Source organism: Xenopus laevis, chromosome 2L (assembly GCF_017654675.1).
Source record: "Xenopus laevis strain J_2021 chromosome 2L, Xenopus_laevis_v10.1, whole genome shotgun sequence".
Classification (NCBI taxonomy): domain Eukaryota; kingdom Metazoa; phylum Chordata; class Amphibia; order Anura; family Pipidae; genus Xenopus; species Xenopus laevis.
The window spans coordinates 74,440,178-74,455,387 of record NC_054373.1 but is presented as its reverse complement, the minus strand read 5'-3'; the positions used below and the strand labels follow the sequence as shown (position 1 = coordinate 74,455,387).

Below are 15,210 nucleotides of genomic sequence, written 5' to 3'. Positions count from 1 at the left end.
GTGCTGATGACTTTGACAGGAGTTGTAACATCTCCATGGATGCATCACATAGAAAATGAACCGCTTTGAGTATTTTGGATAGATGCAAGTGCATATCGAATGTCTCATCCAATGTTGCTGACAGGGCTTCTTCAAACCATAGGACAACTGTCCGAGAAACACATGCTGAAGCCACTATAGGCTTAAATGCTGTGGTGTTTGAGAAAAAATGTTCTTTAATAGACTTTCCACCTTTCTGTTCCATCCTCTAGGGGGATGGTGGTACGTTTGGCCAGACTAGTTACAGGCGCGTCTACCTTAGGGATGCTATCCCATATGTCCTTATGAGCTTGGTCTAATAGGTAAAGTGTATCAAATCTCGACTTAGATAGACGTCTGTCAGGTGTCTTCCATTCCCTCTTAATAAGATTCTCTACCGTCTCGATGATGACATGGTTAAGGGAGAGGCCTAAAAGGGCTTAAACCAATCTGGTATAATGTTGGGTTCATCCCCGTGATGTGAAGACGGCTTGGACTTCTTATGGTCATGTGAGCTCTCTTAGCCCCTTGGCCGTTTATTGGGAGCTACTGAGGCTCTTGGCTGCTCCATATTGTCTTGAATGGGGACCCTGATGCCATGTTAGGCTAAGAGATGTAGGTAGGTCATAGAGAAATATATATATATATATATATATATATATATATATATATATATATATATATATATATATATATTTATATTAATTGTACTGTGCAGAATGCGGAAGCGGATGTCTTTCCTTACCCGCTCATTATTTGCTTTTGGTGCAGAGTTTTAAATTGGGGTGAAATTTGAAAATGCGCAATTCGGGACGTATACCTCGTAGCCTAGTGCGGCTGTCCTGTTACTGCCAGCTGGTTGGTAAATTGGAGGCGATTCGTTCCTACTTGAGGCACTAATTCCGGTATCGATACCGCCTACTATCGCCTTAGGAGTAGGTAACGGTAGCACTGCAGCATACCTGTTTACCTAGCCTTTGAAGCAGTTGGCAGCGCTACAGCATGCCTTAGGTGTTCTCCATTCCTGTAATCCCAACACACTGGGTTAGGTAGCGCAGCAGCATACCTCTTTTACAGGTCCGTGTACCAATGGCAGCATTATAGTGTGCCTTGAACTGGTATTGTTGTCTCTAGGGCAGCGCAACTGCATGCCCTGTATTCAGAAGAAAAAATAAATAAAGCCTAATAAAAATAATCTGAAATAAAATAAGTAAAAATGAAAGAAAAAACAGGGAGAAAAACTCCCTTGCTTCCTACCTCCAGGAAGCAGGATGGCAAAAAACTGTTAGGGGTGGGGTTAATGCGGGGAAGAGGGGTAGCTTAGGAGGAGAGCCAGCCTCTTTTTTCTTCTGCTATCCTGCCTCCTAAAGGGAAGAATGCATTAACCCAGCTGTACCTGTGCTGCCTAGGGACGACAGAGAACTCTAGATACTTACCTTTATGGGGGAATCCACTTCTCCCACACTTAAGACATTTGCAGGAATTTATTTTCTGGCCTAGGAATAATATCAAATTCCGACCGATCTCCTGGAACACAAAACCTTCCCAACATACACACAACTACAAGACAAGATTCAGGAACCGCATCTCCCCTTTCACAAATATCTCCAACTGAGACACACATTCCAAGCCCAATTCGACTCCCTCTTTCCACAATTAATCCTTTTACTTAATTCTCCATTCAACCACCCCTGTAAAACTAACATCTAGCATCTATCAAAACTTGTTGCTAAAAGATCCTAAACCATTCCAAGCTGCAGAAGAATGGTGGTCCTCTCGTATCCCCGAACTCACCCCAGATGAATGAGAAGAAGCTACTGACACAATATATACTCATTTCTCAACTCAAGATGGATTTATTCAATATAAAACTTTCCACCACTTTTATGTCACACCCATGTAATTGTATCAGATGAGGAGAATACCTACCGATTCCTGCACCAGATGCGGTACTGCTTTTGCAGATTTTTTCATATGATCTGTTTCTGCCCACAATCTCAATGTTTCTGCACTAAGGTAATAGATTACCTGGCAAATAAATTAGCCAAAGTGATTGCTCCAGCAACTTGCCTTCTGGGTGTCCTAGATGACATAATCCCACTGAAACACTCTATATTACTTTTCAGACAACTGCTTTTCTATGCAAAGAAAATGGTAGCTATGCATTGGATGGGCAGTACGCCTCCAACACTGAAGGCTTGGAAGCAATTAGTCAACAACACAATTCCACTGTATAAGTTAACACATGAAAATAGAGGATCTAGTAACAAATTTGATAAGGTTTTGGGTCCCTGGAGTGACCATGAAGAACTTCCTAATTAGCATCTGATTTGGTATCTTATTCTAATGAGATGAACCCCGCTTATCTTTCCTATTATGAGCTTTGGTACGCAGTAAGAGTATGAGGTACTACAGAAATATGTAATTTGTTCTTACACATTTGTGACCTAGGAATGTGCCATTACATTGTTTTAACTAACATTTGATTTGTTATCAACGTATGTGTGTTTTTAAATAGATAAAAACTCACCCTTAAAAAAAATAAATTGCATAAAACAGCTCATATGTAAAACACTGCTTCATCTTAAAGCGGCTGTTCACTTTTGGATTAACTTTTATTATGATGTAGTGAATGATAATAATGGAATTTCCTCAACTATCCTCCAATTCTGATTAGAGAGATGGGTAATAAAAAGTAGCAATACATTTGGAACCTTACAGATCTCACTCTTAAAAGAGTTTTTTACATGGGGTCAGTGACCACAATTTGACAACTGGAAAGAGTTAGAAGGCAAATAATTCAAAAACTATAAAAAAAGAAAAAAATGAAGGTTATTTAAAAAGTAGCTTAGAATTAACCATTCGATAACATATTAAAACATAACTTAAAGGTGAACCACCCATTTAATAAACCATTTTCATAAAAATTTACATTTTTAGTAGTATTTGCCATTGTGTAATCATAAATAGATAATTTTATCATCTGTCCACCCTGCCTGTGACCTTACTATGCCACCTTTTCACTTCCAAGTGTTAATATTTGTAGACTCATGCTTGTGTGTCCCACCCCTTTGATTATGTCAGAGATGGGCAGGCCAGCTGTGGGTCTATCAGAAATGGGATCAGGAGTGGACAGGTTAGGATCTGGTGAGCGTCAAATTTTTGTTTACCGCATATCATTAGAACCTAGTAACCTGTGATGCTTTTATTTCTAAGTTAAATTGTTTACACTTTATAAAATGTTATTCCTGAACCAACAAGTATATTTTTTAGTTGTAATATTGGTATGTAGGCAGCCATCTCAGGTCATTTTGCCTAGTCATGTGCTTTCAAAAAGAGCCAGCACTTCATGATGGAACTGCTTTCAGTTATTGTTTCTCCATCTCAATGTAACTGAATGTGTCTCAGTGGGACTTTGTTACTGTTGAGTACTTCTCATATCTACCAGGGAGCTGTTCTCTTGTGTCAGGGAGCTGTTGGGGATGTTCATGCTGGAGAAGAGGCACTTAAGGGGAGATATAATAATGTATAAATATATAAGGGGATCATATAATAATCTCTCTTATGCTTTATTTACCAGTAGGTCTTTCCAGCTGACACAAGGTCACCCATTCCAATTAGAAGAAAAGAGATTCCGCCTAAATATTTGGAAGGGGTTTTTTACAGTGAGAGCTGTGAAGATGTGGAATTCTCTCCCTGAATCAGTTGAACAGGCTGATACATTAGATAGCTTTAAGAAGGGGTTGGATTGCTTTTTAGCAAGTGAGGGAATACAGGGTTATGGGAGATAGCGCAAGTTGATCCAGGGACTAGTCCAATTGCAATTTTGGTCAGGAAGGATTTTTTTCCCCCTCTGAGGCAAATTGGAGAGGCTTCAGATGTTTTTTTTTTTTTTTTTTGCCTTCCTCTGGATCAACTAGCAGTTAGGCAGATTAAAAATAAATAAATAAATAAATGGTTAAACTTGATGGACATGTGTCAACCTTACTTAATATGTTACCATATTACTATGTTACCCAGAGATGTGCCTCCTATTATGGTCAGTATGTTATCCCAATGTGTATCAGTGAGTATCGTGCGGATGGTCACTGTAGTTCGGAGGTAAACAAAGTCACAAATGTCCAAATTCAGGGGGTTTCCACCAAACGCCCCACTTCATAAGTCCTTTCTATGAGGGTACAGAACATGATGAATGCCCAGGGTGCACATATGGATTATACAGTATGATGAAAGAAAGAGTTCAGTTACAAAGCTATTTGGACTGATATAGTACAAATAATGTCTAGGTAAGTGGGGTTGGGAGAATTAGACAATTTGCTTGGCAAAACTGGTCCACCTAAAACAGCACAATTAGATTCCCCTGCAATCTGTCAGCAATATATTGTTAAAATGGAGATTAGTGGTGGCCTCTGTTTCGCTGATCATTTCTAAGGGAAAAAAGATCACCCACCATTTGTTTATATGCCCACAGGTACAGAGATGCTGAGCAAAGGCAGTACTGCATTCCTCAGGAAAACAGCAGTGGAACAGACTGCAGATACAAAAAAACATGCAGACACCTGGCAGTTTTTGCACTTTGCACCCCATCCCCCATTTGTAACTAATTCAAACGAATTTATTCATATGGTGAATGATTGTCACCTAATAAGCATAATACCTACCCTTCATGGCATTTATAGGTCACTGAAGAGCCAAATTGAAATCCTGAGTCTGTTGGTTCAAAATCTCCATTTTCTATTTCACCAGGATTCCCACAAGTTCTCCCTACAAATAATGTTATATATTATGTAAAATCACCACAGGAATATTATGCTAGTGTTAGAATATTGTTATGGAGAAGAAGTGCTTACTTCGACAGAAAGATTCAGGAGCTGTCCATGTAAAGTTATCAAGGCAAGTTATGGTCCTGCTAATGAGAGGAATTTTTATGAAGCCAGGCCGACATTCATACTTTACTGTAGTACCATTAAGATAGATGTTCTTGTCAATATCCCCTTGCCCAAGCTGGGCAAATTCCAGTCTTGGGGGCGATTCACAAGCACCTGCAAAAATCACAAACAAATGCATTAAACCAAAAAAAAAAAAAAAAAGTTTTTTCTATGCCGCTGATTGCTTTAATTTTTTGCTATTGTCTGATTTGCTTTGGTAAAAGCACCCAGAAAGTGTTCATGATGCGGTGAGTGCCAGTATCTACAGTGCCTATACAGCAGTGAAAATAAGTAACATCAAAGTTTTCTCAATAACTATGTTTATAATGGAGCTATTGACATGAAATTTACACCAGTAGAAAAGCCTTTGTTGGTAATGATAGCTTCAAGAAGGCTCCCATATGGAGAAATTAGTTGCATGCATTGCTCAAGTGTGATTTTGGCCAATTCTTCCAAACAAACTGTCTACAAATTCTCAACTGTGTTCAAGTTGGGTGATTGACTGGGCCGTTCTATCAGCTTTATTTTCTTTCTCTAAAATCAATTGACCGTTTCCTTGGCTGTGTATTTGGGTTCTTTGTATTGTTGAAATGTCCACCGCTCAGAATCCTGGTATATGGCAGCAGATTCTTATCAAGAATGCCCCGGTAAATTTCTCCATTCATCCTTCCTTTATATCAAGTCTGACAGTACCATATGCTGAAAACAGCCCCACACCATGATGTTCCCACTTCCAAACTTCACAGTTGGTATGGTGTTTTGGGGTGATTTGCAGTATAATTTTTCCTTCAAACATGGTGTGTGAAATGACATCCAAAGAGATCAATTTTGGCCTCAACTGACCAGACTATATTCTCCCAGAGTTTCATTAGCTTGTCCACATGTTGAGCAGCAAACTTTAAATGAGCCTCAACATGCTTTCTCTTCAGCAGTGGAGTTTTGCTTGGTTAGAGTGCATAGAGGCCATGCCGGTTGAGTGAATTACTTTTTGTTTTCTTTGAAACAACTGTAACTACTAGTGATCCTTGGCTCTTGGACAACTCTTTTGATTATTCTTTTGATTATTCTTTTGACTTCTCTGTCAGAAATCTTGCGAGCAGCATCTGATCGTGGCAGGTTTAGGTTGAAATGATGTACTTTCCACTTCCGGATTATGGACCCAATGGTACTCACTGGAGTATGTTTTGCATCAATAAGGTCTCGAGAAAGCTCTTTGCTTTTACCTATCATGAGGTCCTTCTTGTGCGATACCTTGGTAATGAGAAACCTTTTTATAGGCTATCAATAAACAAGATGTTATGATGTTAATTTGCACTGATAGGGGGCAGGACTTTCACTGCAATATGGTATCAGTATTAAATGTAGGTTTGCAAATGTAAGGAGTCCGACTGGTAAAATGGGAGAGCTGGAGGTGCTGGCGCTGGAGGGAAAATATGATGTGATAAGTGTGGCTGAAACATGGCTGAATGAGTTGCATGACTGGGCAGTTAATATCAGCAGCTATACTTTGTTTCGGATGGAACAGAGGCAATAGTGTATACAATAGAGGAATCAGAGTTCCCAACCTCACTTCTTAGCTGCAATGTGGGCTCAGCTCAAGCTAGTCAGTGGCTGACTCAGGATATGGTTCATAAAGCTTTAATAAAAATAATGTGAATAAGGTGCCAGAGCCAGATGGCATACACCCATGGATACTAAGAGAGCATAGTTCATTTATAGAAAGGCCTCTATTTCTGATTTTCTCAGATTCACTTTCATCTGGTATGGTGGAGGAAAGCTGGTGTCATTCCAATATTTAAAAATGGATTACAATCTAAGGCTGGCAATTATTGGCCAGTAAGTTTGACATCTGTGGTGTGCAAATTTTGTCATAGTGAATGGCATTATGAGCAGCAATCAGCATGGCTTTATAAAGGATAGGTCATGTCAGACAAATTTAATTGCTTTTTATGATAAGATAACAAAGATGCTGGACAAGGCATTTTGCAAAGCGTTTGATAAAGTGCTTCACAAATGACTGCTTTCTAATCTAAGTCTGCTGGGCTTAATTAATTTGTTTGCACATTGACAGGAAACTGGTTATAGGATCGGGCAGGGTCAGACTGGGGGGCCCGGGGCCCACCGGGTTTTTTACCGGTGTCCCACCGACCCTGGGATGGGGTACAGAGGATGGTTGTTAATGGTACATTCTATACTTGGAGTAAGGTTCTTAGTGGAGTCCCTCAGGGCTCGGTATTGGGTCAATTTTTATTTAACGTGTTTATTAATGACTTAGGGGATTGCATTGTAAGTAATGTATCAGTGTTTGCAGATGACACAAAACTGTGCAGCCCAATTAATTCCATCCAGGATGCAAAATCCTTGCAACAGATGAGATTCAATGTGTCAGATGAGATTCAATGTTGATAAATGTAAAGTCATGCACCTGGGACATAAAAATATCCAAGCCACTTATACCCTTAATGGGACTGCACTAGGCAAATCCTTAAAGGAAAAGGACCTTGAAGTCCTTGTAGATAATAAATCGGTGTAGCTTCTTTAATATTATCTCTAACCTTCTGTGCAGTGCTTTATAAAAAAAATTCAAATCTAAGTAAATGATATACCCTGCAACCCATAGTCTAGGTTGTTGATCAACACATGCTTCTTTCTTTCTGCTAGCCTGCCACTCAAATGTAAAAAGGGTTTGACTATTTTACTTGCATTAAATATTCTATTGCACTAATAATATAATTCCAGAAGTGAATGTATTGGAAGGTACATACAGTAGTTTTAAGAAGTCTAGATGTGTCCCTGTAAAGTGCAAGGTAAGTATAAATCTATTAGAAACCACATTTTGTAATTGATAGCGTTAACAAATACATCTAAATCCAGTCCTGTAAACAACATTTTTATCCCTAACCTGTTGGAAAAGAAGATTTAAACTGTATTTAAATTCCTTTTGTCTCTCCTGCATTGTATTCTATAACACAAAACTACTAAAAATACATTCTTACGTATACAAAATTCAGGGACAGTTGACCATGTGAAATCGTCTTGACAGGTTATAGTTCTGCTTCTTCCAGGGATTTCATAGTATCCAGCTGTCTTATTGCAAGAATACACCACAGATTCATCAACAGGAAAAGATATATCATCAAAAGGTTCTGTGTGAGGTAGCGTTGGAGGAGGTCCGCACTCACCTGTAAGAACAAAATATGTTTAACCTCTATCACAGTATGCCATAAAAACACGTACAGTACAATACTGCACAGCATTCAGTCTTAGGGGCAGATTTATCAAAGAGTGAAGTTAGAGATCGCCACAGTACACTAGAGTGAAATTCGCTCATTGATTTCCAATAGTTATATCAATTCTGCCACTCTGCATTGATTTCTATATAGTTATAATAATAAAATTCCCAGTGATTGCATGGGAGGTCAGTGAGCCACATACTGTATACCAATAAACTGATGAAATGCTGGAACTTACTGTATCAGATTATGATTGAGCCAAAGTCACGGATCAAATGATATAACTAATGTTTTGATTATTAGAGGATCAAGCAGATTTTTACCAAAAGCAATCCATTGCCTTAATGACTACTAAAAGGCTAATATTTGCACTTGAAAAGTCTTATGGCATATTATATTGAACTAGAAAGGAAAGTTTGAGTACACACTTGCTGGTTTGAAAAACATGTGAAGTCACTGAATGAAATCTGATTGGCTGTTATTGGCTCCATCCAGTTTTTCTAACCTTGAACCATAGTCATACAGTAAAAAACACTGTACAAATTTTGGGGACCCTGGTTTTAATAGTGTCAGAATGGCAGGAATTTAAATTTCTCCACTGAAAGTCAATGAGTAACATCTGATTGACAGTTGGTGGATACACCTACTTTTCTCACCTTGAATTGCAGTTATCCAGTGACTATCTGCAAAGTTTAGGGACCCTGGCATTAAAAAGAATGGCAGCAGTTTAAATTTAAATCATTAAAAATCAATAGGTGATTGGCTGTTGGTGGCTCCTCACACTTTTCCTAACCTTTAACCTTAGTCCCCCAGTGACCAACTGTGAACATTTTGGGCACACTGGCATTAAACATGTGAGGATGGCAGCCGTTTCCCCATTACAAATAATAAATAACGTTGAATTATTGTCACCCAGTGACTACCTCTGCAAAGTTTGGGGACACTGGTGTAAATAGTATGAGAATGTATTTCAGCATTTTAAGTTTAAATCAATAAAATTAAAAAGGTGCAATCTGATGGATGTTCATGGACCCGTTCACTTTTTTCAAACTTGCAGTCAAATTGTGAAGAGTTTTGTGACCCTGGCATTAAAACTGTGAGAATGGCAGCAGGTTCAATTTCCCCATTTAAAGTCAATAGATTAAATCTGATTGGCTGTTGGTGGCTCCATCCATGTTTTCTAACCTTGAACCAGAGTTACACGGTGACTAGCTCTGCAAAGCTTGGGGACCCTAGAATTAATTTGTAAAGAATGTCAGCATTTTAAATTTAAACCAATACAATTCAATAGGTGAAATCTGATTGGCTGTTGTTGTCTCTGCCAATTTATCTAAAGTTGAAACGTAGTCACCCAGTGACAAACTGTGCAAAGTTTGGGGACTATGAGGTTAAATGTGTGAGAATGGCAGCAGTTAAAATTTCCCCACTGAAAAAAATGTGACTGGCTGTTGGCGGCTTCGCCTACTTTTACTAACCTTCACCTGAAGTCCACCAGTGACACACTGTGAAGAGTTTGGGGACCCTGACATTATTACTGTGAAAATGGCAAGAGGTTAAATCCCCCCATTGAAAGTTAATGAGTTTATTCTGATTGGCTGTTTGTAGCTCCGGACACTTTTGGGCATCAAACAAATATCTTTCATTTAGGTGCCAATTCTGCGTTGTTACAATTTTGCAGCATTTAGTTGATACATTCCTTAGCGGCATCTCTGGAGTATTAGCAACTACTGTAAAAATTCAAAATGCTGCCTTTAATGACACCCAGGTATTCGGCTCAGCAGGGACAAAGATAAGAAACGTATCAACTAAGGGGCAGGTTTATCAAAGGTCGATTTAAACATTTTTTATGGTCAAAACTGTTAAATTTGGGTCCAAAATTTGTTGGTCCATTCCCCATCGAGGAGATCGTAAATCCTGCCGCTGTCAGACTCCAGCTTCCCCCTGAGCTGCTACTGCTACTTAGCAAATCAGTTGCTAAAGCACACATGGCTCACAGACAGAGAGAGATAGCGGAGAGGAGGGGGAAGCCCCGTCCCTGTCATCGAGCTCACATTCTGACAGGAAGCAGGAGACTGGCTGCCACAGTCGGATGCAGAATTGGATTTATGAAGTGAAAAAAAGCTTTAAGGAAAAGACAGTCAGCATGACCTATAGGTAACTTCAAATGAAGAATCATTTTTTTTTATTAAAAGATGTTTTTTTTGGTATCAGCTTCCCTTTAACAAGCCTTCAAATAATTTGACCACCACAGATGTCAAACTTACTGGCCTATAAGTCATATGAAAAAGCTTGGGAACCCCTCTCAGCCTGCATAATAATTTATTCCACTTTCAACATAACAGATAACGGTGGTATGTCTTTCATTTTTCCCATGAAAAACTGCGGTATTTTCTGAACAAAGATTTTTAGTGAAGCAGTATTCAGTTGTATGGAATTAAATCAAACGTGAAAAACTGACTGTACAAAAATTTGGGTACCCTTGTAATTTTGCTAATTTGAATGCTCAATAATTATTATTGGCAACACCAAATTGGTTGGAAAAGCTATCTCAGAGGTTTAAACTGTCCGTTTCAACTGTAAGGAATGTAATCAGGAAATGGAAGGTCACAAGCACAGTTGCTGTAAAGCCCAGGACTGGAAAAATACAGGAGCGGCATATGCGGAGGATTGTGAGAATGGTTACAGACAACCCAAAGATCAACTCCAAAGACATGCAAGAACATCTTGCTGCAGATGGTGTATCTGTAAATCATTCTACAATTCAGCGCAATTTGCACAAAGAATATCTGTATGGCAGGGTGATGAGAAAGAAGTCCTTTCTGCACTCACGCCAGAAACAGAGTTGCTTGTTGTATGCAAAAGCTCATTTAGACAAGCCACAGTCATTTTGGAAAAAAGTGCTTTGGACTGATGAGACAAAAATTTAGTTATTTGGTCATAACAAAAAGCGCTTCGCATGGAGGAAGAAGAACACATGCTACATACTGTCACATTTGGTGGAGGTTCAATCATGCTGTGGGGCTGTGTGGCTAGTTCAGAGAATGGGGCCCTTGTTAAAGTTGAGGGTCGGATTAATTCAACCCAATATCAACAAATTCTTCAGGATAATGTTCAAGCATCAGTCACAAAGTTGAAGTTACGCAGGGGTTGGATATTCCAACAAGACAAAAATACTTGGAAATCTACAAAGGCATTTATGCAGAGGGAGAAGTACAATATTCTGGAATGGCCGTCACAGTCCCCCGACTTGGAATCTCATGGTAAATCTATGGGATGATTTGAAGCAGGCTGTCCATGCTCGGCAGCCATCAAATTTAACTGAACTGGAGAGATTTTGTATGGATGAATGGTCAAAAATATCACCATCCAGAATCCAGACACTTAAAGGCTATAGGCTTCAACCGGCTGTTAGATTTGCAAAAAGAGGCTCAACTAAGTATTGATGTAATATCTCTGTTGGGGTGCCCAATTTTGTTATGATGCATATTGCATATTTTCTGTTAATAAACTTTGTCAATGCTGAATAACTACTGTTTCCATAAGTCATGTTATATATTAAAAGGAAGTTTCTTTGAAAGCTCAGCAAATGATAAACAAATCTCCAAAGAATTAAGAGGGGTTCCCAAACGTTTTCATATGACAGTAATTGCCAGGCTGAGATGATAATCCCTTTTAAAATATTGGAATGACATCAGCTTTTTCTAATCCATAGGTACCAGATGAAAGCGAATCTGAGAAAATCAGAAATAGGGGCTGGTCTAAAACTGAACTAAGTGCTTTTAGAACCCAGGGGTATATTCAATCAGGCCCTGGAACCTTGTTTACATAAATTTTTGGTTTCTTAAATTGGGGTGTTCACCTTTGAGTTAATGGGTAGTATGATGTAGATATAATGCAGAGACAATTTAAAATTGGTTTTCATTTTTTATTTGTGTTTTTTCAGTTAGTTAGCTTTTTATTCAGCAGCTCTCAAATTTGCAATTTCTGCATTCTGGTTGCTAGAGTCCGAATTCCCTAGGAACCATGCATTGATTTGAATATGAGACTGTTGTGTTATGATATGCAGCCTTTGTATTTAGACATCACCACAGTCACCAATATCACTTACCAAAGGTTCCAGTGATATGGGTTGCAAGGTAGAACAGGATTGCCCAGTAATTTCTGATGTAAACTGGAAAATTCATTCTGAAAACTGCAGAAGAAAAGATCAAATTGATTTCAACATTTTCCATGATGTCCCGCTAAACCAATGCAACAAAGCAAGTACATGTTGAAGTTATGCTCTCAAAACATATTTATATTAGACTCTTATAATAATATGAGTGCTATGAGACCTGTACTTTCTCCCATCCGCGACCCCAATAATACAGCACCCATGGCAAATACTTCATACAGTATATTAAGTACCTTGATGTCAGATGGGTTGACATCAGTGACTTAACCAGAGTACACCAGGCTCCCCTGCAAAAAATCTTCAGAGGGGCCAGACGCACGCTGATCCCCAACATCCTGTCCACTTCCCGTCCGCCTCTGCCCACTCGCGCTCGACTTGTGCTCCCACAGGTAACAGAGTGGCTCTGGAGGAGGTTTTTTTTTTAACTATAGAGGAAGCAGACCCCACAGTCCGGGCCTGCCTGCAACTACATATTCTGCTTCCTCTATAGTTACGCCACTGGTTGACATCTAAATTCTTAGTTGTCTTGCAGATGAGCATGGATCTTTCATTCCTTTTATGCATCCCAGCAGAGGGGAACACAGGAAGAAACTCAAGCCTGTATTTCCTATTAGGCTGTACTCATTGTTGCGCAGGAAAACGCCAAACACAGGTTGAATGCAACTTGATATGTTTCCACCTGTGTTCAGAATGTCTGCTCCATGTTAGTACAAAATGAGTGAAAAGAAGCAGTGCATTTCATCCTGCGTTCCATGTGGCACACATGAAAGATACACCTCAAGGGAAGACAGGCAAAAACAATTGTCTGCAAAAGCCCTAAATATGTAAAACAAAAAAAAAGTAACAAAACCCCTTCTGCTTAAGTGGTAGGGACTTGCATATAATCTATATTTAATTTAAAAAAAAACAACAGTTTTTTATGTGCCTGTTTAAAGCTGTAGTAACATAAACTCATATCTAGGCTATATCAAAATCTTCTCCCTCCAATCTGCCAAAGAATGGTGGTTTAGCAAAATCCCTGGCCTGAATCAGAACAAATCAGAGGAAGCAAAAGATAATGTCTACACTTGCCTTTATAGTATACAACACTACACCACCTCTACATAACCCCCTTAAAGGAGACATAAAGCTTAACTAGAGATGTAGGCTAGAAATGATGTACATTATGCTATACCAGCCCAAGGCAACCACAGCCCTTTAGCATTAAAGATCTGTAACTCCAAAGATGCACCAATAACTCCCCATCTTCTTTTCTGCTGATTCACTGCACGTGCTCTGTGCTATTGTCAGTTACTGAGCTTAGGGACCCACTCAAAATAAACTGTACACATAGAATACAGTGGTGTGAAAAACTATTTGCCCCCTTCCTGATTTCTTATTCTTTTGCATGTTTGTCACACTTAAATGTTTCTGCTCATCAAAAACCATTAACTATTAGTCAAAGATAACATAATTGAACACAAAATGCAGTTTTTAAATGAAGGTTTACGTTATTAAGGGAGAAAAAAAACTCCAAATCTACATGGGCCTGTGTGAAAAAGTGATTGCCCCCCTTGTTAAAAAATAACTTAACTGTGGTTTATCACACCTGAGTTCAATTTCAAAGGTTATAAAGCCATTTCTAAAGCTTTGGGACTCCAGCGAACCACAGTGAGAGCCATTATCCACAAATGGCAAAAACATGGAACAGTGGTGAACCTTCCCAGGAGTGGCCGGCCGACCAAAATTACCCCAAGAGCGCAGAGACAACTCATCCGAGAGGCCACAAAAGACCCCAGGACAACATCTAAAGAACTGCAGGCCTCACTTGCCTCAATTAAGGTCAGTGTTCACGACTCCACCATAAGAAAGAGACTGGGCAAAAACGGCCCTGCATGGCAGATTTCCAAGGCGCAAACCACTTTTAAGCAAAAAGAACATTAAGGCTCGTCTCAATTTTGCTAAAAAACATCTCAATGATTGCCAAGACTTTTGGGAAAATACCTTGTGGACCGACGAGACAAAAGTTGAACTTTTTGGAAGGTGCCGTTACATCTGGCGTAAAAGTAACACAGCATTTCAGAAAAAGAACATCATACCAACAGTAAAATATGGTGGTGGTAGTGTGATGGTCTGGGGTTGTTTTGCTGCTTCAGGACCTGGAAGACTTGCTGTGATAGATGGAATCATGAATTCTACTGTCTACCAAAAAATCCTGAAGGAGAATGTCCGGCCATCTGTTCGTCAACTCAAGCTGAAGCGATCTTGGGTGCTGCAACAGGACAATGACCCAAAACACACCAGCAAATCCACCTCTGAATGGCTGAAGAAAAACAAAATGAAGACTTTGGAGTGGCCTAGTCAAAGTCCTGACCTGAATCCTATTGAGATGTTGTGGCATGAGCTTAAAAAGGCGGTTCATGCTAGAAAACCCTCAAATAAAGCTGAATTACAACAATTCTGCAAAGATGAGTGGGCCAAAATTCCTCCAGAGCGCTGTAAAAGACTCGTTGCAAGTTATCGCAAACGCTTGATTGCAGTTATTGCTGCTAAGGGTGGCCCAACCAGTTATTAGGTTCAGGGGGCAATTACTTTTTCACACATGAAAATGTAGATTTGGATTTCTTTTCTCCCTAAATAATAAAAACCCCTCATTTAAAAACTGCATTTTGTGTTTACTTGTGTTATATTTGACTAATAGTTAAATGTGTTTGATGATCAGAAACATTTTGTGTGACAAACATGCAAAAGAATAAGAAATCAGGAAGGGGGCAAATAGTTATTCACACCACTGTATATGTCACATATGTTACATATATAAGGCTAATTAACCAACATGAGACAAACATGCAAAAGAATAAGAAATCAGGAAGGGGGC

General features: G+C 39.2%; 1 protein-coding gene across 4 annotated transcripts in view; it reads right to left on the bottom strand.

Annotated features, from left to right (window-relative positions):
- Window positions 1–15,210, bottom strand: part of LOC108708165 (complement receptor type 1) — a 119,831-nt gene that overhangs the window by 75,654 nt on the left and 28,967 nt on the right. For all 4 annotated transcript variants that reach the window (XM_041582056.1, XM_018246573.2, XM_018246575.2 and 1 more), the window contains exons 2-5: window positions 12,288–12,371; window positions 7,943–8,128; window positions 4,869–5,060; window positions 4,680–4,782 (exon numbers count right to left, since the gene is read on the bottom strand). In XM_041582056.1, the coding sequence (XP_041437990.1) occupies window positions 4,680–4,782; window positions 4,869–5,060; window positions 7,943–8,128; window positions 12,288–12,363 (557 nt within the window). In that variant the 5' untranslated portion in view covers window positions 12,364–12,371. The remainder of the gene's footprint in view (window positions 1–4,679; window positions 4,783–4,868; window positions 5,061–7,942; window positions 8,129–12,287; window positions 12,372–15,210) is intronic.